This window comes from Arvicanthis niloticus, chromosome 19, assembly GCF_011762505.2.
Source record: "Arvicanthis niloticus isolate mArvNil1 chromosome 19, mArvNil1.pat.X, whole genome shotgun sequence".
In the NCBI taxonomy this organism is placed as follows: Eukaryota; Metazoa; Chordata; class Mammalia; order Rodentia; family Muridae; genus Arvicanthis; species Arvicanthis niloticus.
In genome coordinates, this window is record NC_047676.1 from 26387350 (window position 1) to 26411832 (window position 24483).

General features: G+C 40.3%; 1 protein-coding gene across 1 annotated transcript in view; it reads right to left on the reverse strand.

Moving 5' to 3' along the window:
• The window catches only part of Adamts12 (ADAM metallopeptidase with thrombospondin type 1 motif 12), a 268248-nt gene that overhangs the window by 19171 nt on the left and 224594 nt on the right, over positions 1-24483 (reverse strand). Inside the window, exons 19-21 of the mRNA XM_034523235.2 lie at positions 16904-18013; positions 11681-11833; positions 1832-2011 (exon numbers count right to left, since the gene is read on the reverse strand). Of these exons, the coding sequence (XP_034379126.1) occupies positions 1832-2011; positions 11681-11833; positions 16904-18013 (1443 nt within the window). The remainder of the gene's footprint in view (positions 1-1831; positions 2012-11680; positions 11834-16903; positions 18014-24483) is intronic.

Here is a 24483-nt window from a genome sequence, read left to right on the forward strand (position 1 = left end):
CAGTATTTGAACAGCTCCAGGAGTTAAATTTCCTGTCTCCACCGGGTCTTCAAAGAGATGTCTTCCAACTTTGTGGTTTTTCTCAGAACAAAGACATTTAGAAAAGTTGGTGGTAGGAAGCCTTTGGAGAATATATTAATATTGGGGTTCCCCAGCTACTGAGGAAATACAAAGATAATATCTTTTCCATAATAAAGATGATCTGACTGATCATCACTGAGAGGACATTGAATCAGGGTCTCACGACACAGCCTGCCAGGCCTGGAATTCACTATGCAGACCGTACTGGACTCCAACTCGGAGAGATTGGCATTCCTCTGCCTCCACATGCCTCCACAGGTGCTAAGCTTAAAGGCAAGTGCCAACACTACTGGTCTTTGACTGATCATCTTTGATAGCCTAAAAATGCTGTTTTTCTGACCGGGAAATCTCAACTTCTTTGTAAAATTTTTCCATGATTTAAAGGATTTTTCTGAGCACATCTAGGCTAGGCTTAGCATATGAGAAGAACTTGGAGGCTGGGAAGGTGTGGGAGCAACAGGTACTCCAGTCTAAAGTTTAGTAAGAAAGGGAAGGAGGAAATAGAGGATACTGTCCCACACCCCATGTTGCCCCAGGGAACACTACAGAGCGGTTCTGATAGCTAGGAATCATCGTGAGTTAGTGGCCCAGAGTGAAGTAGGAAGTCACAAGAGAGTCAGTTTTCTGTGCTAGGTCTGTGTCTTCAGGCTCTGAATCTAAACTTTTATGGGGTGAGAAGGATCTGACCATTATTGTCAACCTGACTGAAGAAGGCTTGGACAGGTGTGCAAGGCTATTATGATACATTGCTCATCAGTGTAGTCTACCTTGAATAATGTCATTGCATTCATATCTGTTCTCTTCCTGCGTGCATTGAAGGTACCCATAAAAGAGTTAATGACTCAGTCCTTCTCACTTACCTCTCTCCTCAACTCTCACTGAGCCTAGTTCTACAAAGGAGTAGGCAGTGAAACTAAAGTCTGACTGATGCTTGAATAAGCACTTGATCATTTATTTTCTAGTTGTGGAACCTCAGGTGTAACCTCATTGAGTTAAAATTAATCTATAAAATGGAACGAGTAAGACCTACCACCTACATCTTTGTGAGAATTAAAGTAGGCAATAAAATATTCCATGTACACACTCACTGTGTATTATAGATGTGCCTTCTCGTCTTTGCTTGGTGTGTGGATATACTTGGGAGTATGTTTTAGCCATTGATGTGTTCATCTATTGGGAAATGAGACTATCATACTTTATCTGAGAATAATAACTTTGTTTTCATGTTCTAGACACCAAAATCCAGCAGAGTTCTTTATCTCACAAAAAATACAGGCACCCTTACTTTTATTTGTACAAACAGTCATCTGTGTATTTGACTGAGATATGAGTCTGAAATTATATGGGGTGAGAAGGATCTGACCATTATTCTCAGCCTGACTGAAGAAGGCTTAGACAGGTATGCAAGGCTATTATTATACATTGCTCATCAAAGTAGTCTATTTTGAATCATCTCATGAGTTCATAACCCCAGGGCCTTTGATTAAACAATATGTCCATTGTGAGACCAATAAACAACTTTACTGTCATAGCTGACAACATACCATATCATTTTCCCAGTGGCATTCTTTCATCTCCTGCAAGGTGGCTGTTTCCCCCATACAGTGTGGGGTCACTAAATGGAATTGAATCTCTGGCATAAATCCAGTGTGTTCTTCTGTAACTCCTACACACATATGTTAACACAACAATTCATGGTCTATTAGACTCAAGTCTCCAAGATGATGCATGTCCCTTCTGGGTGCCATACCTGGCTCCAGGGCTCCACTTGCCATTCTTGACAAGGCTCCAGGTTACAGCTCATACTCAGTGGAGGAGGAATGCCAGCCAAGAATTGACAGTGAAATGGCCTCAGGCTCCGGTGATGGTCCAGGCTGTCCATGCACTGAACCTCACGAATCTTGAAGCCTCCGCTGCAGTTTCGGGAGCACTGAATGGAGAACAAAGGCAAAAGTAACAGCTGAATACTTTGCATCAGGACCCCACACTCCATCACTGCGGAAGTTCAGGTTCCTAGCATGGGCTAAGAGGTCAAACCTAGTCTGCATGTACCCAACTTTCCTTCATATTTATAGAGAGGCGATCATATAAGCAGATCTTCTAGTTTGGGTCTCCTGGTGTCAAAAAACAAAACCAAAAATCAAAAAAAAAAAAAAAAAAAAAAAAAAAAAAACCAAAAAAACCAGTGTTTAAATGTGTGACAGTTTGGAGGTCTGTCAGCAGTAAAGTGAGTATCCCAGTTTTGTCTCTGGGTGATTATGGATACATAATTTCCCAGTGGATACACTTTGAGCCTCAGAGGACATATTTGCAAACTGGGATGTTTAACTGTTACCTCACAGGCTACTAGAAGACAAGAAACTGGGCCGGTCAGCATAGGTTACAGCTTGACTCAGAGGATGGTCATTCTTGCTAAATACCTGTATTCACTTCAAGCACACCAGCATATAAGACCCTGTGGGATGGGGCATTTTTGTCTCAATGGAGGGACCACTCTGACAAACCACCTGTACTTCTCAGAACCTCAGGGCTCCACTACAAAACAGTTTTATCCATGACTCGGAACACAGGATAGATTATAATGCCTTTTACGTAGGGGTTATATTATAGAAACAAACCGAGTAACTGTTCAATGCTTTGACTCACAGGGATGAGCAAAGCTGTCATTCCTTGCCTCCATCACTGACTATTTGCCTTATGGACCCATATCCACAGAAAGCCTCCAAACCAGCCCTAGTAATAGCTCTCTCCCCTGACTCCAACCTTGTGAAACAGTCCCTGCATCCTGCTCTGTATCTGGAAATTGCAGCGTTCACCTGTCAACTTTTCATGTCATTTGGACCAGGACAGCACTAGTAACTTAGGCTACCTACAGCCAGGACTTAGTCTCTCATCTGTCTCTCATTTGATTCCAGTGCTTTCCTGTTCCTTTACTGCCTGCATTTGCTGTGTATTTGGACCTGAGATGGGAGGACGGATACCTGCAATCATCAGTTCTCTCTGAGCTTAACAGTGTGCACTTGTGGTCCTTACATCCTAAATGTCCCTTCCTCTGCTTTCTGAATTGTGCTACTACTCTTCTCTTTGTCCAAGCATCAGATTAAATGAGAACACTTTAAACAAAAGTTACTAACCATAGTGCATGGTATGATGCGTATGCTTCAGCATGTGTCTGCCACCTGTACTCTGATCACCACATGTGGCCCACATGTGGTGATCAGAGTACAGGACTGTGGAGTTGATTCTCTTTAACTTAATTGGGCTTTGGGGCTAGAACTCAGGCCCTCGTGCTTGTGAGGCAATCACCCCTTTCCACTGAGCCATCTCACTACTTTGTAAAGCCGAAGTCTTCCTTAAACAAAACATGCTCCTGTTACTTGTTTCCACTCTTTCTCTCTCCATGGCATAGCACTTGAAATGCAAAAGATCTCTTTTTTTTTGTCCATAGTTTGTACTACTGTCACTGCCATGGAAGAAGTGCCCTAAGTACCCATTCTGCACCCGTACCACAGATGCTCAGCATGGGGCCAGGCAAGCATGAATGACCAGAATGGATTTGTTGAATCAAGAAAATGAATTCTGAGAAACTGCTAGTTGGACCCACCAAGGGGAAAACCAATGTTTCTATCCTCTTTTCCCTTTCTTTCTTTCTTTCTTTCTTTCTTTCTTTCTTTCTTTCTTTCTTTCTTTCTTTCCTTCCTTCCTTCCTTCCTTCCTTCCTTCCTTCCTTCCTTCCTTCCTTTCTTCTTCCTTCCTTCTTTTGTTCCTTCATTCCTTTCTTTCTTTTTTCTTTCATACTTTCTTTTTCCCTTCTTTCTTTGAGATAGGATAGCCTAGTCTGACATCATGAACGTCCTGCCTCAGCCTCCTGAGCACTAAGATTTCAGACATGTGCCTCCATGCCCAGCAACTGTGTCTTTACCCTCTCCATTCTTCAAAGTGATTAGAGCCTTGACTGAAGAGGTGCCACTATTAAAGGTCATATACTACAGGAGGATGTCTGTATGTTGTCCTCTGACCCCCCATCTTTAATCAAGAAACATCATGTACTCCTGGCTTTCCCAGAAATCATCATTGTAGGGTTGCAACCGAGTAGAGAAAATCCCTCAAATCCTTCAGGTAGAAGATTTCCAAAACTACTGCTCCCCCTTCTCCCACTGTCCAGAAATATGCACCAAGATACCTGGTATAAAATCTTGATCCGTGTCTTTGAGGTTTTTTTTTTTTTTTAATTGCTATGATTAAAATCCCCAGAAAAAATAGCAATTTGAAAGAATTTATTTTAGCTACATTTGTAGTTTGTAGCCCACAATGACAGGACCTAATGTTAGGATTCCAAGGGAGTTGGTCACACTCTATCCTCAGTCAAGAGCAGCAAGGAAAGCTTGCGCTTAGTTAACCTTCTCTTTTTTTTTTTTCATACAGTCTAGAACCCAAACCTAGAGAATGGTGCCGCCCACAATAGAAAGGTCTTCCCAACTCAATTAATCTAAATAAGATAACCTCCATGAGCATGCCTAGCCTACTAGACCCTGTCAAGTTGTCAACACTAAACAGCATCGTCTACAACATCATGGGAAGATATGGGCTCACTTGCCAAACAGGTAGATGAAGACTCTAGTGTTTTCACAATTCAAGAATGATCAAACTAGCCAGAAAGCTCCAACAAAATGCAAATTTAAAAAAATCTTTATTCTCCTCCCATGTGCTAAGCACATGTAGAAAAATAAAAGTAGCTCCTACGTTATAATTAGTTCTATTAAGAGAAGTAAATTTCACAAGACACAAGTGTGAAATGAGATTTTATTTTCTCATGTTCTATTTGTTGCTACAAGCCACTATTCCCAAATATAATTTTCAAATTAGCATTATTCTATTGTTGAAAGTTTATACACATACAATGGGAAGTGAAATTTGCTAGCATGCTGTGAGCAGTCACAAGGGAAAACACTCTCTAAATCTATCCCTCTGTTTCATTTTCAAAGGGGTCTTAGTTTCCATTAGCAAGGCAGAAGTGGTAGCATATTGAAATCACTTGGCACATTGAAATCACTTCACTCCTGATGCTGGTTTGCTTTTGTGTGCAGAATGCCAATTGATGCATTCATTTCCTTCTTGCCCTATTTGTATTTCCTAACATGGAGCCTGTGGCCAGGCCGAGGACAGGAGTCAGGATAAGAGAGCAGAAAAACTAGTTAATGCTCTGTCAATATCAAGACAGTTTTCCAGTTATACTATCAGTTACTTTAACTGAAGTGTTTCGCAAACCAAATCAAAGCACAATGGAAATAGATTCCATTATCTCAAAGATTTTTTGTTGTTTTAATGGTGGATAGTGTGTGATATCTTTATCTATTTGCAAGTTTTTTTATATTAAGTTTACAAAATTAAAGAAAGTAATAATGCCTTTATTAATGAATTTACAGATAGAAATAAAATGAAATGCCCACCCCTTCTTCTTGAGGATGGTTTTGACTTGTGTCATTTTTTTTTACACTAGATTCATACAGAGTCTTCAGAAACATGTGATGAGGAAGTTAAGAAGCACAGGGTCAGGAGGTCATTACAAGGCATTCTGTTACAACCCTGGCACTAAATGAGTGTAGATAAATTACTTCTCTAAGATGCCATGTCTTCACTGATATAAAAATAAAGATAAGCTGGATGATTAAATGGTTCCAACATTTCCAAGTGTCAGAAGGGCATGGATCATTGCAGTCATACTGTGTTGTGATTTGAGAATATCCAAAACTTCAGGCCAAATAGTAAAGTAGGATATGGAATTTAAAAGGAGGCCTTACTTTTTACTCTATTATTCATGCTAAACACATTCACAAGACTTTTAAAATCTAGTAGTGACTCAGGAATATGTGAATGGCACAAACAGGACTTCTTTGAGTTAAGAAACACAAGGACACAAAATTAGATTGGTACAGAAAGGGGTATGTATCTGGGATTCTGGGCATGAAAAAGATCAAAATACAAATGTATGAGTCTCTCAAATAACTAATAAAACTGTTTGTAGTAACATTTTTTGAAATTATGAAATTTTGGTTTCTTTAGAAAACACAGAAATATTATAAAAATGTACTTTCATTTTATTCCAGGTGTGGAGATGTGGGGCTGCTTCAGATGGTCTGCAGCATCTGATTATGCTTTGCCTAGTGCTCTAGCAGAGGTGTGGTTTTTGCTAGCTGCAGATAGTTTCTAGGATTGTGTGATATTCAGAATTCTGGGAACTTTTAAAGCGTATGTAAAGCTAGGGCCCCAAGAGAGGGATGTTGGTGTTGTTAGTAATTCAGGGGATATTGGATATTGTTTGTTAGTAGTCCTGCTCAAAGAAGAAACAAGAGAAAAGAAATTCTGGAAGTCTCTCTCTCTCTCTCTGTCTCTCTCTGTCTCTCTCTCTCTCTCTCTCTCTCTCTCTCTCTCTCTCTCTCTCTCTGTGTGTGTGTGTGTGTGTCTGTCTGTCTGTCTGTCTCCTCTATCCATTCTCTCCTATCTGGTGATGGGAGATGAAACTGGGAGTGATAAAGGGTGGGAAAAAGAAGAACCCACAAAGTAACAAAGACCAGCTACAGCTATTTCTAAATTTCTAATTGTCCCTCTGTCCCCTTACTTTCCTTCTTCCTAGTTATTGCACAGTTGCCATGTCCCAAGCTCTGCATCTTTAGTGCAAGTGCTTTGTAATGGTATGCTGAGGGGATTCACATAAACAAATGCTAGATTGTATCCCATAAGTCACCCAAGACCTTATGATGTTACAAAGGGGGTTAGTTAGTGTCACCTCATAAAATGAAGAAAGACTTTAATAAAGGAGGGGAGTTAAGGTTAAATTCTTTAAGTAGACACTGAAGGAAAAACAGGCAGAGGACAGAGAAGTAGGATGGTATGTAGAGAGACTCAACACTTTGATACAACATGGCTTGTCTGTAAACAACACATTGGGCAGAATTCAAGAAAAAGGGAAGGGAGAGCAAGGAGAAGTGGGCAGAGGCCACCATGGAGGGCCTTGTGGTCTGCAGGGCAGCAGTCTTGGGTCAAATTTTCTGTGGCCCCAATTGCATGACATGAATAGGCTTATATCCTTATTGTTTCCATTTAATTGCCATCCCTGTAACTATTTTTTCCTTAGGGATCTCTGAATTTAAGATGAATAGTGGTGTAAAAAGAGTGTGATGCTTTAAAAACAGATTAAATAATTAATACACTCAGGGTCAACTAGATGAAGAAATTCTCAGTGTATCATTTGCCTTCTTGCCACTCAGCTTTGCTTCTTGAGGAATGGAGACACCTCTCTAATATATAATTCTATGTGCTGGCTTTTATGCATTAAATTTTAATATGTGTCTATGAATGTGCTTTGGATGGGGGTAGGAATCCATATATACTTAGTAAAATTAATGTTATTTCTCATTTTATCCATTTGTAAAACTTCAATTTGATAAAATGTAGCAAAGAAATAAAATGTTGCATAGAAAATATGCAAACTCCAAAGACATACAAACCTGATCTCGATTAAGACAGAATAGTTAACAAATATATGAGGCCTAATGGTTTAAGGACAGGCTGTAGTCTCCTCTTTTTTTCCAGAAAAGCTACAGATAATAATATCAACTGTTGATAAAAGGAAATTGCAGTGTTGCATATGTGGGAAGACAGATTGCCCCATGGGAAAACATATTTCTGATTTATTTCAGGAAGAAATATGATTTGTTTGACTTAATTCCAAAAAAGCACAGTGTTCAATCTAAGAAACTTAACAGGGAGACTGTCAAATCAGGAGTTTGCAGAATTGAGGTGACACATAGATCATTCTTTCAGGAAGTGTGTGGAGCTGAAAATCATGAGTAGTTTGGGTGTCAGACCTACTGGAGGGGTTTTCAAGAGCGTCATTGTCATTTCTTACATTTCTCCCACCATGAGAATAACTTCCACTACCCAAGGAATTCATTCTAAAATTGGTGTGTATTACCCCACTGATATACATATTTATCATGCACTTTCTTTCCTCCTGAAATGCTATAGTTGAAGCGATGAACTGTCCGATAAGCTGTCCATCAGTTGATAGTTTCTTGTGACCAACATGGTGTAGAATAAGCATCATAAACAACCACTTTAAATCTCATTTTCCTCAACAGGGATTATACATTCCTTTACTAAGTTAATTATGACATTGGTGTTTTGAAAGCTTCAGTGCCATGCACCTGATGATACAGGTGACTTTTGGCTTCTACAAGTAGTTTAAGTGACCCACCGTTCATGGACAGCTGGGCACTTTGATTAGTACTAGGAACAAACAACTTCTCTAGTCAGTACTCCTCTGACAGGATTCGCCTGTCCATCAACCTCTTGTCTCAAGTCTAGAAAATCAAAGGTTAGCAAATACCTACCAGCCACTCTGACTTTCACTGTTTAGCATAAATCTTGCCCAGAGATTGCTTCCCTGCCCCACCCTCCCCACCCCCAACAGGCTTTTGCTATTTGTGATGTTTTGCACACGGCTATAGTTTAAATCTAGAATGTTTTCCAAGGGCCCATGTGTGAAAGTCTTGTTCTCTGGTATGATGCTAATTGGATGTGGTAGAAATTTTAAGGAGTGGGGTGGGGTTGGGGGTCTCCTGGTTGTTGGGCACAGGCCTTTTGAAAGGGATTCTCCCTTGTCGTTTCTGTATGTGCCTCCCCACCAGGAGGCGGCAGCATTGCTTCACCAGGTTCTTCCTACCATCGATGCCACAGCAAAGAGATACACTGTTCATAGATGGAGTCCTCTAAATCCGCCTTTTCGTTTTATAAGTTGATTATCTCAGGTGTTTGTTGTAGAAATAAAAGCTAATAAATATACATTTTGATCCTTACACAACCTCACAGTTTAAGTAGAAGCAGTATTACTAGTTTATTTCTGACATGAATACATTAAGTCCTTCTAATCAGCTGGATGAATACACACTAATTTAGAGACAGGGCAGGGATACCAATCCAGATGTGCCTGATTCTCAGCACCCTACTACCTCTAGGGTGGTTTTGTTTGTTTTCTGAGACAGAGTCTTGCTATACAATCCTTGCTGCCTTTGAGTTCACTATGAGGTTTAGGCTGGACTTAAATTTATGATGATCCTGGTGCAACCTGAGAAGTACAGCCACGTACCACCCTACCAGCTTGCCTCTAGGATTTAATTCTATAGAAATATGCTGGAGCAAAGTTAAGACAAGAACTTTTGCTTTATTTCAGCCAGATGAATGCAGAGAGGAACAGCCGTTTTTGTTATCTCTTAGGTACCAGGAAGGTAGAAATCTAAATGTGCAACCTCGTTTCCTGTCAAACATGAGAAATGCACACAGGAGGTGCTTAACGCATGCTTAAACCATGAGAAGGGCACACTCAGAGCCAGAAGTCAGCCAAGACACGTCAGTCCAGCCAGTGATGGATCGTGGTGGTGGGGAAATCCCTGGAGAGTAACTGGGTGCCTCAGGTCTGATGCTGGTGGGTTTAGGGAAGTCTGCAATTCAGCCTGGACTGTAAGGAATTTAAATCTTTGTATTTTGATAGAGATTTGTAGACTAATGGAGAGGTAACGTTGAAATTTTAGTATTGAGAAACTCTGGAAAAACAAACTGGCAACTGAAAAAAAAAAAAAAAAAAAGAAGTCTCTGGTGGATGGAGGATGGAGGATTCTGGCAAAACCCAGACATGAGCTCCGGAATCTTTCATCTGGAAATTCCTCAGGCCTGACTTGACTGTCTTGAGGAACTGTCTTTTTATGTCATATCATTTCCAAGGAAATGATTATGGGTAACACTTGGCCAAGTCTGAAAACTGAGAATTTTTTTTAGGTATTTTTGGATATGGAAGATGATTCATAGATAAGTGTTTTTGTTGTGTTCTGGATTTGTTATTAGTTGGAAAGAAAAAAAACCCTCAAAAATGTGAATTTACACTTTAAAACTTACGGTAGCAACATAGAGAGAGGGGGATTGAAGAACCATTAGGATGTGTAGTGAGATTCTCAAGGAGTTAGCCCTCTCTCTCCCACATTCAGACTCTTCCTTTGGTGGAAGGGTCGTAAGGTTAGCCCTCTCTCTCCCACATTCAGACTCTTCCTTTGGTGGAAGGGTCGTAAGGTTAGCCCTCTCTCTCCCACATTCAGACTCTTCCTTTGGTGGAAGGTTCGTAAGGTTAGCCCTCTCTCTCCCACATTCAGACTCTTCCTTTGGTGGAAGGGTCGTAAGGTACAATGATGATGTTTTATGTTCTGGCCTGAAGGTAACTCTACCTAGTAGGTAAGTCTGTCAGTGAGACACCTCATGGTTTTCTTCTGGGACATAGACTTGGTAGCAGACAAAGGAGCTAACTCCTAGACTTTAGAGGGTCCTGAGCCTCTGCGGACTTTCTAGTTAGTTTTCTCTTTTCCAAAGTCATAGCTCTTGTAGAAATCTGGATCTCTAGAGAGCTGATAGGCATCTAGGGAAGCCTGGCACTGGGCATTTATAAGGTACAGAAGAGGTACCCATAGCTCACACCTGCTCTTGCTACCCGCGTGGCCCCAAACTCTGCTGCTGGCTGCTGTGTCTCCCAAGGTCTGACTCAATTTCAGTACAGGATGATGGGCAGACAGCCTGACTAGGTACCTTCAAAGCACCTGAATTGACTGGAAGACTTTACCCATCCCATTCTTAAGGGACCTTGTAAAACAAGGTTGTAAAATGGATACTAATATAAGAACATACCTTTTGTTGTTGTTTGTTTGAGAGCAGGTTTTATGTAGCCCAGGTTGAACTAGAACTCATGTTGTAGCTTAGAATGACTCTTAAACCATGATTATCTCCCCTTGGATCCTGGGATTACAGACACGTACCATCATGGAATACTTTTTAGTGATCAGATTATTCTTTAAAGTATGGTCATCAATCATCATCATCATCACCACCACCACCACCATTATATTATTATTATTATTATCATCTATGTGTGTATGTTCATGTGTAAAGGTTAGAAGTGGGCATTGGGTCCTCTAGAGTTGGAGCTTCAGGTGGTTGTGATCTACCCAGTGTAAATACCGGGAGCTAGACTCAGTTCCTCTGTAAGAACAGAAAGCGCTCTTTACTGCTGGACCATTTCTCTAGCCTTGAATTATTCTTAATGCTTCTGCTTTCTTTTCATTTTAGGGAAATGAAACGTGTGTGTGTGTGTGTGTGTGTGTGTGTGTGTGTGTGTGTGTGTGTGAAGAGCCATTGAGCCACGACTTAATTATATACCTGACAATGTATAATTATTCACTATACAATTATAATTCTCATGTAATGCAAAATTAAAATAACTGAGAAATATTGAGCTGCATGCTAGACAAAGCAACTCATTTTGAAAATGTTTTCTTGAGCTTATCTCAAGACAGTGATGACACTCAGGTAAAAATTTGCATATTAATAACATGTCTGACTTCTAGGTCTTCCATAACTTAGAATAAGCCAATGGCCCTTGCTTTTTAAAAGAGATATACAGAAGGGAGGCAGGGAGAGAGATGGGAGGTGAGGAGACATTTTTGGCAAGTGTTCATATAGGGCCCACCCCTTTCCGTGAATACACAGCATCAAAGTTTACCTGGCTCCAGTTTCCCACTCGCCAGCCAGCACAGGGACGGAGGTGGCATTTCTTAGCAAGGTCTGGCCTCTGACTCGTGACACAGTCTGCACTCACCCCGGTGCTACATTCCACGGTCCTCCAGTAGGCCCCCAGACCACAGGTGGTGGAGCACTGCAGCAGGAAGAAAAGAAGAGAATACAGACAAAGCTTTTCTCAGGACCACCTATCACTGGGGGCCCAGATGCTAAGGTTGTCCCAGATATAAATAAACACAAAATTTGAATGTCTGTATGAATAGTATGTGTGTATGTGTGTGTATATATGTGTGTTTATATACATATGTATAAATATACATATATGTATAGTCACATTTATATCTTAGATAAATTGTAGAATCCCAGAATGGGAAAAGTACAAAATACCCAATGTCATAATCTAATATCAATTTTCATTTATAGAAGCAATTTCTTCTTCCCCTTACAATCCTTTAGTATTTGATCTGAGTCTTTCTGGTTTCTCTTTGAACGTAATTATACATCTGTTTAGTAGAGACCGTGACAGATAACATGCACTGACCATGTCATGGATTAAGACCACTAATGTTCTCCATGGTTCACCCTCACACTCTCATCAGAGATGGAATTAAATCGACTCTGTTCTTGTGTTGTCTTTTGTCTAATGGGTCATGGAGGCTAAAGCTATGCTAGTTACCAGGTTTTGCATTCTGCTTTTTCTCTGGACTCTGCTTTCGCCTGGGCCACACATTAGAGGACAAGAGTCAACATGAAACAGACTCAGATGACTCAGCTGAAGCCACCGCAGGCCAGCTTTCAGCTGACTCCCAGTAGGGACCTGAGAGAACAGGCTGAGGCGGATAGAACCTCCTGGTTGAGGGTACAACTATGCAGTGAATAATCACAGTTCTGCCATTTGCTAACAGTGTGAGCTTGTGCAATTATGGACTCCCCTAAGCCTGCAAAACTGGTGGCAACTGTAGTATCCCTCGTGTTGAGTTGCTGTCAGGATGGAAGCTCACTCATGCACACTGCCTTGCACAAGCACACAGAGACAGTATGCTGTGCTGGTAACTTAATACTGAGACATAGAAGGAAAATATAACATTTAGGAAAGCCTAGGAAAGTTGCTAATAAGACCACATTACCAGGCTAGCAATGATCCCATTAAATCTCAAGAGATAGCCATAGTTCTCTATGCCATATTTATGTGACAAATCATATATATTATTTTCAGAGCTTGAAGTTTTATTCTCACCAGAATTGGTTTAATTTTCTTTGACAGTTTCTATTTAGGCATCCTGCAATGGTCCAAAAGTAAATCTGACAAGAGGAAATCCACAGAAAACAGGAAAAGTAAAACAAAAATCGCATCCTGTAGATTTCAGGTTTTTTTTTTAATTTAATTACTTTCAAATTGGAAATAGAGGGTGGGAAGAAACAAGAAGACTTTGAAGAAGAGGAGGGTTAACTTCATTCTGTTCTGGGCCCCTGGCAGCAACTGACCCATCAGGTCAAGGAGCAGATATGAGATGCTAGAACTGGGGCATTATGGAGGGTCAGGCCAGCAGCATCTGAAAGACATCTCTGAAAAGATTTGGAAATTATACTCTCACCTGCATTCTACTTGACTACAGAAGTCTACATTTAATGGGATGGCCCAGGGGATCTTATTGAAAGAATTCAATGAGATGAAATGAGGGATTCTGTCAAAATAAGGACCATAACAATGCACAGGATATGACACTCGTATTTTCTGTTATGTGAATACAAATTGAAAACTCCCCTGCTTCTTGCTATGTGTCTGGTGTTTTTCTGTAGCCCACGGATATTTCTTTTACTTCATGCCAATCTTAGGAATCAGACAACTATCACCTCCTTAGAGATGAAGAAACCAAGGGAGTGTCAGGATACAGTTACTCAGGGTTCAATTCCAGCAAGTGCATTTTCAAACTGTATGCCTTTTTATAGGGCCAACCTAGGTTTTATATCAATTATTAATCCTGAATCCTTAAATAGTAGAAGTGTGATGTACAGTGAGGGCTTTCAGCAATCTTTTAATGCAGGAGAGAAGCTGAGAGCATATCCTAAGAGAGACTTCAGATCAAGCCTTCGGGAACTTTAAAAATGATTTCCAGGTTAGGGATCAGAAAAGCTTTACAGAAGCAGAAGCTGAAAATGACCCCCAAGGATATGCAGGGTGTGAGGGCAGAGTGGACAGGGTAGGAGAACCCAGGTAGAAGCAGCATGAATGAGAGCACTGGACAAGGACATAGAGGATAAAGGAGACTGGGTACTTTAGAGTTCTGAAGTGCAAATTGGATGCAGAATAGCAGCAAGACCAGAAAGTCAGCTTATGAAAAGATACAACTCCAATTTAATGTTTCCTTAGACCATTTACTTTTTTTGGTCACTGCCTTATATTATTGGGGTAGTGCACTTCATCTGATCTGTACATATTGAAAAGGTAGATGCATGTAAGCAGAACACTGACATAGTTAGAACAAGCCTCTTACATCTCTTGTAGTGGTGTGTGAAGAGGGTCAGAAAAGGGAAAGAACAGAGATGCACAGACCAGCAATGAGTCGAAGCCAGGTGTATTGGGCAAACATATGCACCAAGGGTCCTTTATTTCTAACTACTGAAATGCTATTGGTACTTTGGGCTTGGGAATCCCACCTTAACAAAAGATCTTCCTAAATACTGTAGGTATTTCTCTTATTTTTGATCTCTCATATATTAAATGTAACCATTATTTAAAACCAAAAAAGTGCCCACCCCCCCATCAGCCTAGGAACTTCAATTAGCAGGAAACAAAAAGAGGAGACCGAATTGATGAGGTCCTCTGATTTCAAACACTACTAGAGCTTGTTCTAGTGAGGTGGAGGCAGATAAGCATCAGTGGCAATTCTTAGTTCCAGAGACATTGTAATTGAGAGATGAGTGATCTGTTTACTGAAGAAAAAAAAAAAAGAAAAAAAAAAAAACCAAAAAAAACCAGCCTCAGAAACAGGCCGTCACAAGCACCGGGGGTCCTGAGATACTCAAAAACCCAACGCTTCCATTTTGAACTCTGACTTTCTCTGATAAATCCATATATGACATATTTTTTTTCTAAAAAAATACATAAAAGGAGCAGTTACTCAATCCTGCCATGTAGGGGCCCCTTGCCAAATAGAGAGCTCTAATTTTCATTATATTCTTCTTGCTCCAAAAAGCTTAAATGATCCAGCTCCTTTTCTGGAGCCAAACTTCTTAGGTGACAGTAGTTTTGGTGACTATAACATTGTTGCCAACCTTTTTGGTGGATTATGATAAACTCAATAAGACAATTAGTTTTGTTGAAGTTGAATGATAACATTTGAGTCCAAATGGATTATATCTCGATTTATTATACTCGAAATGTTTAAACTCCTGGGATCAAAAGGCATTAGAGTTCATGTGTATTTTATTATGTTTTCATTTTCTTGGATATAGTAACTTGAATTTTAGTTTATTGAATTAATAAACCTTTGCCAACTGAATAGCATCTATCGAACATCATCAGAACAAAGTAACTGCAACGCACTTAAATCCAGAAAGGACACATGTGTCCTGGGATTTGAGCATGGATAAAAAGATAAGAGGATGGGTCATTCCCAAATCAATGCTTGTTTTAGTATTTCTTATTCCCAGGATGTCATTATACATCCCGGGATGATCTAGAACTTGCTACCAGCCCAAGATGGTTTTGAATTCACAGTCACCAGGGCCTTTAAGCTTCCATACTAACTTCTGATCTGAGAAGAGCTGTCTATGCTTATCAATAGTCCTAGTATAGAGCTCCCCCCCCCCCAATTACTGAGATAGTCTCCAAAGGGTCCTTTCTTCCTATTGCAGCTTCCAGCTAAGTACTAAGCCTCTTCTCCCCAATGTCATCAGAGACCTGCCAATGATCAAGTGCAAAAACTGTCTCACTCCTAACTACAAATCGTGCCATCTCTCTTTATGTAAGTCTTATCTATTAGATCATTCCTTACCAGACTTCCCCAGGGGGGGTATCTTTTTAGCCATCTCTTTAAAAACTGGGTGTTTTCTAGGTTTCCACTCTTGGGCCACAGGTCTTTGCAGTGTGCAGGTAGCTTTTGGGTAACCTCACTCAATTGCAAGGCTATACCTACCACCCACTGAGCATGGCTGCTAAGTTCTATCTCTAGTTATTGCCTTCCTCAAGAACCCCAGACCCATGCACACAAAAACATGCTAGCTATCCCTAGATGTCTTAGAGGCATGAAAGGCCACACCCACTGAATTGCTTTGACACACACAAAGACAGCAAGCTCTCTCTTTGCTCCTTTGTGATATGGAATGAATTTAGAAAGACAAATAGATTTTGAGAGTACTATTTGAAAGAAATCATTCTAAGAAACCCTGAGAAAGTCAACTTTACTTTAAAATTTCTATACTAAATCAATGGTGGTGATATGATAGGGGCTATTTATTTTTTGTAAATTCAAAAGTAACTAGGAGGTACCCTCCGTCTTGTTATAAAGTATCTTCTTGCAGAATTCATGATTTTTTCATCTGTCAACTTAGGGTCTTCACATAACTGATTTTGCTTTAATATGTAATATGAGCAAAGGAACATCAAATAAAACCAACAGCACAGAGGATGGTAATGTGTTCTGATTTGCAAATGAAGGGATTGTGGGTTCTCAGCTATTCACCCAAGTTCAAATCCCTCCTCCTTCAGTTGGTATGTGTGATTCTAGCTAACTTCTCACCTCTAGTGTGTCATCAATCTTCATCTATCATGTATCTACAGTATATTATCTACTTGTCTATCATCTATCAATCATATCTATCTATCTATCTATCTATCTATCTATCTATCTATCTATCTCCTACCATCTATCTTTCCTTCCTCTCCTCTCTCCATCTACTTCCCTTCTCTCTCCATTACTCTTTCTCCTCTCTTTACATTCCCCTTTTTTCTTTCTCTTTTATTTCAACAAAATCTTATTATGTAACCAGGCTGGCTTCTGAATCTGTTCTGCATTCAGGCTGGCATTCAATTTACAATCCTCCTGTCCCAGCCTACCAAGAGCTAAGACTACAGATGTGTACCTCCATGCCCAATTAGACATTTTAATGCAAGTTCATTTGGAATTTGCACAATATACCATTCCTAGACATTTTCCATAAGAAATCAGGTCTAAGATAGGAAACAGAAAACGGAATCTCTTACTTTACTCCAGTTTCCAACAATCCAGTATGCAGGGCTGTGGTCCTTTATAAGATGCTTGTAATCAGAAGCATTTAGCAAAAATCCCTCAGCAATCAGACTGGAGGCATCTTCCTCAGTCAGGACAGGCCCAGAGCCTTGGGTTGGACTTGTATCATTTGGCAATACTAATTGGCCATGGTTTCCTAACTTCTCTGAGGGTGCTGGCTGGGGATCTCCTCCAAGAGGGAGTGAAATCTTCCTTGATCTTTCAGTGATTATCCCCTCATCCCTGGGTGTCTCATTTTTGAAGGACCAGGCTGGTAATGAGCCTTCCATCATTGTACTGACGGGAGGCCATGAGGACTCTTCCCTCACATAAGATGTTGGTGGAGGTCCAAGTGGTATTTCTGCATCCATCTCCATGGGAGGATCATGTTCAGGTACTGTGATCTTGTTCCATATCACAGAGTTGCTTTTGTCCTTGTTCAAAGGCTGGTCACTGTCTTCCCCTGAACCACTATGTATCTCCATTTCTGGATCTGTGGTCATGGTGCTATAAAATGGAGTTACCTGCCATGTCACAGCATTGCTAGATGATAAGCCAAAATCACTTGTTGTGGTTGCCCCAAAGTCACCATCTGCAGTAGGACCTATAGCTGAACTGGAAACATTTTCATCATCGGGCTGGATACTCAAAGACCAGGAAGTCAGGGGGGCCTGGGAGGTGCTTCCAGAAGAAGTAAGGAAGTAGGAGTCTACTACAGGTTGGGTTGAATTATTCTGCCATCCTATCCCATCTGGATCTTCTTGGGATGCTATGGTGGAGCCAAGGCTGTTGATTGCAGGAGTACTTGTGCTCACAGACTCAGGCACTGTGGGTGTGGACAGTGGTGTGGGCCTGGGTGTAGGTGCTGGGATGGGCTTAAAGGGGTCATGGTCTGATGTTGTTTGATTCTTCCCACTGGGAGCTGTATCTTTATTGGGTTTCAGAACTCTATGGCTAGATGGGCACTGCTGGAGGCCACACAGAGCTCGACTGTTGGGTTTCCGTGTCTTGTCACATGGTTCATTAAGGTTCTTGGCACACGTGACACTTCGAATCCGCACTCCACCACCACAGGAAACAGAGCACTGGAAAAGAGAGACAGCTGTTAGCTTGGGGGGAAAAGACGCCTTGCTTCTCATGGTCAGGCCCAGTCATGACTGAATTGTGAAGTTAATCCTCTAGCAGCATTTGTTCCTATGCTTTTAGTTTCCCATTATTTCCTGGAGAACAGCCGGGGCCCAGAACCAACCTGAACAAAACCCACAATACAGTCAAACTAAAGGCTTTTGGGGTCTTGATAACTGGACACCACCATCTACAAGTGCAATGAGTTAAATTCCTCCCCTATCACCCCTTAGTGAAGACTATTATCTCTTTCTTAGGGCTATGATGTATTGAATTAATACAAAAATGTTTCCAGGTTCTCAGAATTGTAGTAAACTCGCTGTGTGTAAGCTTTTCTATTTAGAAAATAATTATTAGAATTCATGTTTTCTTCCAGGTGTCAGTTATATATCTATGGCAGGTAGTATTCTGTTAAAAGCTAGATACTCACTGTACCTAAATATTCTTAAGATCTAAGAGTTTCTTTTTTCCTGAACTTGAAAGATGAAAAGTTAATCAAAAGTGGAAAATGCACTTTCTCAAAGAATTGGATCCTTCCATCAGTAGGAAAGTAATATGCACACTGGGAAAATCTTATGTCTTTCATTCTAACTCCCTTTACATTCTGGAAGGTTTGCTGAAGCATGGGCATCTAGATTCCCTTTTGCAGGGGTGGGGGAATCCTGACAGGGAACTCCATCCTCTCAGTTTAGTGTAAAACCTGTTTCATCCGCCTCTATGCCGGCTAATCATACATAGCTACCTATATAACACAGAAAACTTATTTTGAAAAGTCCATACTTTTGCCAAACTTGCTCCATTTTTTATTTTTCCCAATGATATGTTAATTCAACCAACAAGTGGCTGGCACTGGAACATGGAATACTCAGGTTCTTTTGCTGTCCATTTTATATGGACTTATATTCTCTATTGTGTATCATTGACATCAAAGCAGGCTTCTTAAGGGTGTGCCTGAATAATATCCCATGGATTTCACAGGGCCTCCTAGCCATTGTTCTGTGTGATATTTGCAACATCTCTTCAAGATTTACAAGGTAGGAGTGATTATTCCACCCCACCCCCAACAAGAGAGGAATGGAAGGCCCCAGGACTGACTTGAAAGGCTTCGAATCAGCTTCAGTAAAAAGTCAGGTTTATTTACCACACTTTCTTCTCCATCAAAGCCAGTGCAACACAGATATGTGTGGACTTTGCTTAGTGAGTTGGTAGTGCTTTTGATTTTAGAAGAGTAACCCCCAGGTGAGACCTGTTTCTTTTTCATAATTACACCAGAGGCTAATTCTTACAATATTTGATCACTACATATATTTGCTAAGGGATTGTTTCATTTTGTGGGGGAAAATAAGAATGGGGAATTTGGTATCTACAAGCTTAAGGTTTTTTTTTTTTTTTTTTTTTAGCTTAGCTTCCTTGCTTCCTCCAGTCCTATTGGTGTAAAATCTCCTCCTTTATTTTGTTTCAATCAAGCACAATCATTCAGGCACACATAATTGCTCTGTGAAATCAGCTCCTTTGAAAACAAGAAACACCGATGAACACAGGAGATTATAGACCAAGGGGACAGCCAAGTATAGACTCGGGTTAGTGATGCTGTCAGTTAGGCACTCAACTGCCTGGTCCTAGGACTGCCTAGTAGTTACAGGGTTAATCGTCTTTGGGAACTATACTCTACTCCCAGGAAACACACGCTATCTTCCCAACAAAGATGAGTCCATCAGATAGAAAATATTGTCTTCTGGCACTTCTGTGGCTCCTTCTGCAATTCACCAGAAGTTCAAAACAAGCAAGTAGGAGGTGTTTATTTTTCTTCTTTGTCTCAGATTTCTGGCACTTTTGAGTATGAAGACTCTTCAGAACCCACTCAATTTAGTTATCTCTCATTACATTCTAGTCTGAACACCTCGGATTTTTCAAATATTTACACTGTAAAATTTATAAACACAAGAAAGTAATTCTCAGTGTGTGCCTAAACACATTTTCTTACAGAGTGGCCTGTGAGAAACGGCTTAAGTTCTTCAAATATATATATATTTTATTATTATCTTACTTAAAAAGTAAGATATATATATATATATATATATATATATATATATATATATTATAAGTATAATGTGATGACTATGTAAGCCCAGTGAACAATACACATACAAAACAAAAGGCTACACACAAGCACACATGCACACACACATTCACATGTCAGTCAATATTTATAGTATGAGCACAAATGAGGCAATTGGTCTTTAGAAGCCATTGTTATTCCTATAATAATGATGATGCCTTTGATAATATTGATGATAACAATGACAAGGGCCATGGACATGGTTCCCTAATTTCTACTGTCCTTTTGGATTATGGTACATAAAACTATATTCTCAGAGGAGTTGTAGGTAAACTGGACCCAGGCACACACCCAGAAAACTATCTAAAGACTAATGTGCTCTACTGTAGTGGTTTACTGTTGCAGGATTTTAGGCTCAGATATGTTGGGATAATCAAAGGAAACAAGATATGGGTTTTTTTTTTTTTTTTTTTTTTGCATTTGGAGATTTGTTTTATTTGTTTGTTTGTTCATCATTATGTGTGTCTGTCTATGTATCTGCATTTCTGTGTGTATGTATACGTGTAAATGCTGCCTACAGACACTAAACGAGGAAGTGAGATCTTCTGGAGCTGGTATAACAGGCAGTTATAAACTGGCCAACTTGGGTGCTAGGAACCAAACTTGTGTCCTCCAGAAGAATGGGAACACTATGAATCACTGAGCCATCTCCCTAGCTCAGCACACACGACTTACATATCTTACAAATTTCAAGAACTCAACAATCTTATTAATTCTGAATTTGGTAAACATACACGAGAAAAATCGAAGACAAGTAATAACCATCAAGCGGTTTTTTGGGTTGAAATGCATTAGGTTTGGGTACTTAAAAACAGATGATTTTTCTCAAACAGTACTGGTCTACAAAGGTGGACTTTTTGGTATATTACATATTAAAACTTCAAGATAGATGTATAAAAACTAGAACAGTGGCAAATGTTTTAAAAGCTAGAAATTTCATGCTAATTAGATTCTGGATGTTTGGCTATGCTTGAAGTCAGAGACCATCAGTCTCATTCCCAAGGGCAGCTCAAAACGTCAGTCATGGAAACCACAGATTGGGATGGACACAAATGTTCTCTGGCATAACTATATGTACTCTCCTTTCCCAGGAGACACCCACTCTGCCAACTGACCTGCAGTGGTCATTTCTTAGGCATCCTGAGTACAGGGCATGTTGTACCCAACTGGACCATACTATCTATCAACTAGGCTCAGCCCAAACAGGAAGTTGCCTTTTCTTGTTGTCAACAGAATAAGCAGTTCTCTTTGTATTCAGCCTGGAGCTCCTTCAACTGTGTTTATCTCCTCAGGAGCTGTCAAGCCTTTTAGATGAGATAAATGCAGCTCTGTGACACATACTTAAAGCCCATCTCAATTGGTACTTTTGGAATTCTCACAACCAGTTTCAGCTATGATTATCATATGCCCTTGACCTTATAATTTTGAACTCTGCACCAGACAAGCAGCTTGCTATTTATTCTATTTGTGTGCTCTCTGAGAGTTATCTCGCCCCGTGTATCTACCACTCCTGGATTAAAACCTCTGGGGAAAATCTGCTGAGAAAGAGGCCTGCTGCTAAGTTGTCCAACTCCACCTACCTGAGGTGCATAGGAGCAAGAGGAACTCACTGTTGGCACAGAGATACAGCACCAAGTGAGGTCATTTAAAAACACAGCAGGAACTTACCAGAGGTTTGAGACTAAAGGGGCTTTGTGAGAAATGGCCAATATTTTATACCTAAAACATTTCTATATGTTTCAGGAATTTATAAGTGAATGAGTGGGGTTTATACCAAAAATCATGTTTGACGAAAACTAAAACATTGCCTGTTATCAGTGAGCATGTATCTCCTCTCCTCTCCAAAGGTAGAAGCATCAGAGTCCAAATGACTTCTACCTCAGACTGTGATCCATCTTAGAGACAGCTCTTTTAGATGGAATATCAACTTAAAATGAGGCCTTCTGAGTAGGTGCTAACCCTGTATGATCAGTATTCTTATAAAAGGGGAACTTTTTGGACAGACAAACATTTTGTAGGAAGAATACCATGAGATCCTAGTGGTAGCACTTACAAATCAAGGGACCCCAAAGATTTCTAAAAAACTACCATATGGAAGGAAAGGGAGGCATGAGATCATGCTCCCTTACAGAACCGAGGAAGTAGCCTCTTTAAAAGTTGATGTAGGATCTCTGCCTTCTACCCTCTAACACAAGAGATTTCCTATTTCCCAGACAGCTAGTTCTTGAGATTTCATTATGGAAACTCTAACAAAGTAATTCCATATCTCAGATGAGTAAAAACAAGCAGACACAATAAAGAGAGTTAGTATAGCTGGAAACCAGCACTCTGAGTAGTTCTTGCAAATAGGAATGCCCAAGAATATTGTCCAGAAATCAGATGAAAACTAGCTGTCATATTTGGAAAGAACTGGGGTCTTGGCACTTGAAGAAGCTTCATTCCAAAGAAGTAACACAAGTCAGAGCATCAACTCACAGGAGACCCTAGCTGAGAGGCTCGAAAATGTTCCCCGTTCCTCTATCTTTTTCCTTCAGTTTGCAGGAGCACCTGCAGGAATTTACAAGCACTTTCTTGACACTGGTGTTTGTTCTTATGTCTTCTTTCTGAAGAGCTATTGAAAACTCATTTCTGTTGGCTAATATCTGGTCTGTTTAGATACTCTGTATTTGTTATTGCTTGGATTTGAAGTGGTTCTCCAGAAGTATCCTATCTCAAAGTCCTGAACCCAGCCTAGTGAATCCATCCACTGCAGAGTGGTTAGACTGCAGATACTTCATCCTATCTGATGGATAAATTATCCTGATGGTTTATGGTAGGATGGCATCATTAGAAAGTGATACTGAGTTGAAGGTCCTAGTTGTAGCAAACAGATCCCAGGCCCAGGATTTGAATTGTGTACTTTTCTATAGCCTCTTCCTATCACCGTTTCATAAGTGACATAAAGTGAACACCTTTCTCCTGCTATGCACTTCCTCCATGATGTTGATCCTTGCTGTGGGCATAAAACCAATGGAGCCAACAGGAAATGTACCCAAAACTATAGCCCTGAGCTAATAAAGTCTTTCCTACTTTAATCCATTTTTCTCAGTTACCTTTATATTGCTGTGATAAGACACTATGACCAAGTCAACTTATAAAAGAAAACATTTACTAGGGCTCACAGTTCAAGAGGGTTTGAGTCTATATTCATCATGGCGGTGAACATGGTAACGGGGAGACCAGGAGACCAGCATGGTGCTGGGGCAGTAGTTAAGTGTTTACATCTTGATCTATGGGCACAAGGCAGGAAGGGGTAGTGGTGTGGGCTTTTGAGAACTTAAAGCCTGTGTTCAGTGATATACCTCCTCCATCAAGGCCACACCTCCTAATCCTTCCCGAACAGTTCTAACAGTTCTAACAATTGAGGATCAAGCATTCAAACACGAGCCTATGAGGGTCATCCTCCTTCAAACCACCACATCCCTGTTAGGTATCTGGCTGCCGTGACACTAGAACAGTTTTACAAACAGAGTTCATTTAATAGACTTCTAGAAACTTGGTTGATTGCTATTTGTTTGTGTGTTTTGGTCAGGCAGAGGAAGGGCGGATTATGGATATTCCTAGACCCCAAGCACACCTGCTTTTGGATGGCTTACTTTAGTGTCTCCTCAGATGCACTCCAGTGCACTTGTAGTCTCAAGTGGGAAATGGTATGTTGCTGTAGAAACCAACTGCAACATTTTTTTCTTTTGATTTTTGCAATTATTTGGTGAGACTAAGTCATTTTGTTTTGAGAGATTCAGATCTCAGCAATCATTATGTATATTGTGACTTCCAGCAAAGTGAGAAAAGATGACTCTCAAACTGTTTCCAAACAGAATATGTTTCTGATGAATTCTAGGAACCACCATATTGTTATATTTCACAGACACTTGAGATTTATGACAGTGTTCAAAGTAGAATCTTAGCTGCCTGCATCCAAAGCCTCCATCACTGGGTAGCTGTGTGAATGGACCAGGTCTCTAAGCATCTCTATGCCACAGTCTCTTACCCTGGGAAATGGGGATATTTTGCTACTATTATAAAATTAAATATGATTGACTTTTAATATTTCTTTGAGTTTTAAAAAGTAATACATTTATTTTTTTTAAGTCTCAAGTGTTTCTGTAGGGTTTGGAAAAACTGTCAGTTGCTAGAAGTATGTCTATTGTGCTTTATGAATTAAAGTGGCCCTGATCTAAAGAATGGGGTAGTTTAGTATATTCCTTTGGGACTTTGGATACCTCTGATGGTCAAAGAGAGAAAAAGTATCACAGAAAGTCAGCCTTTGCC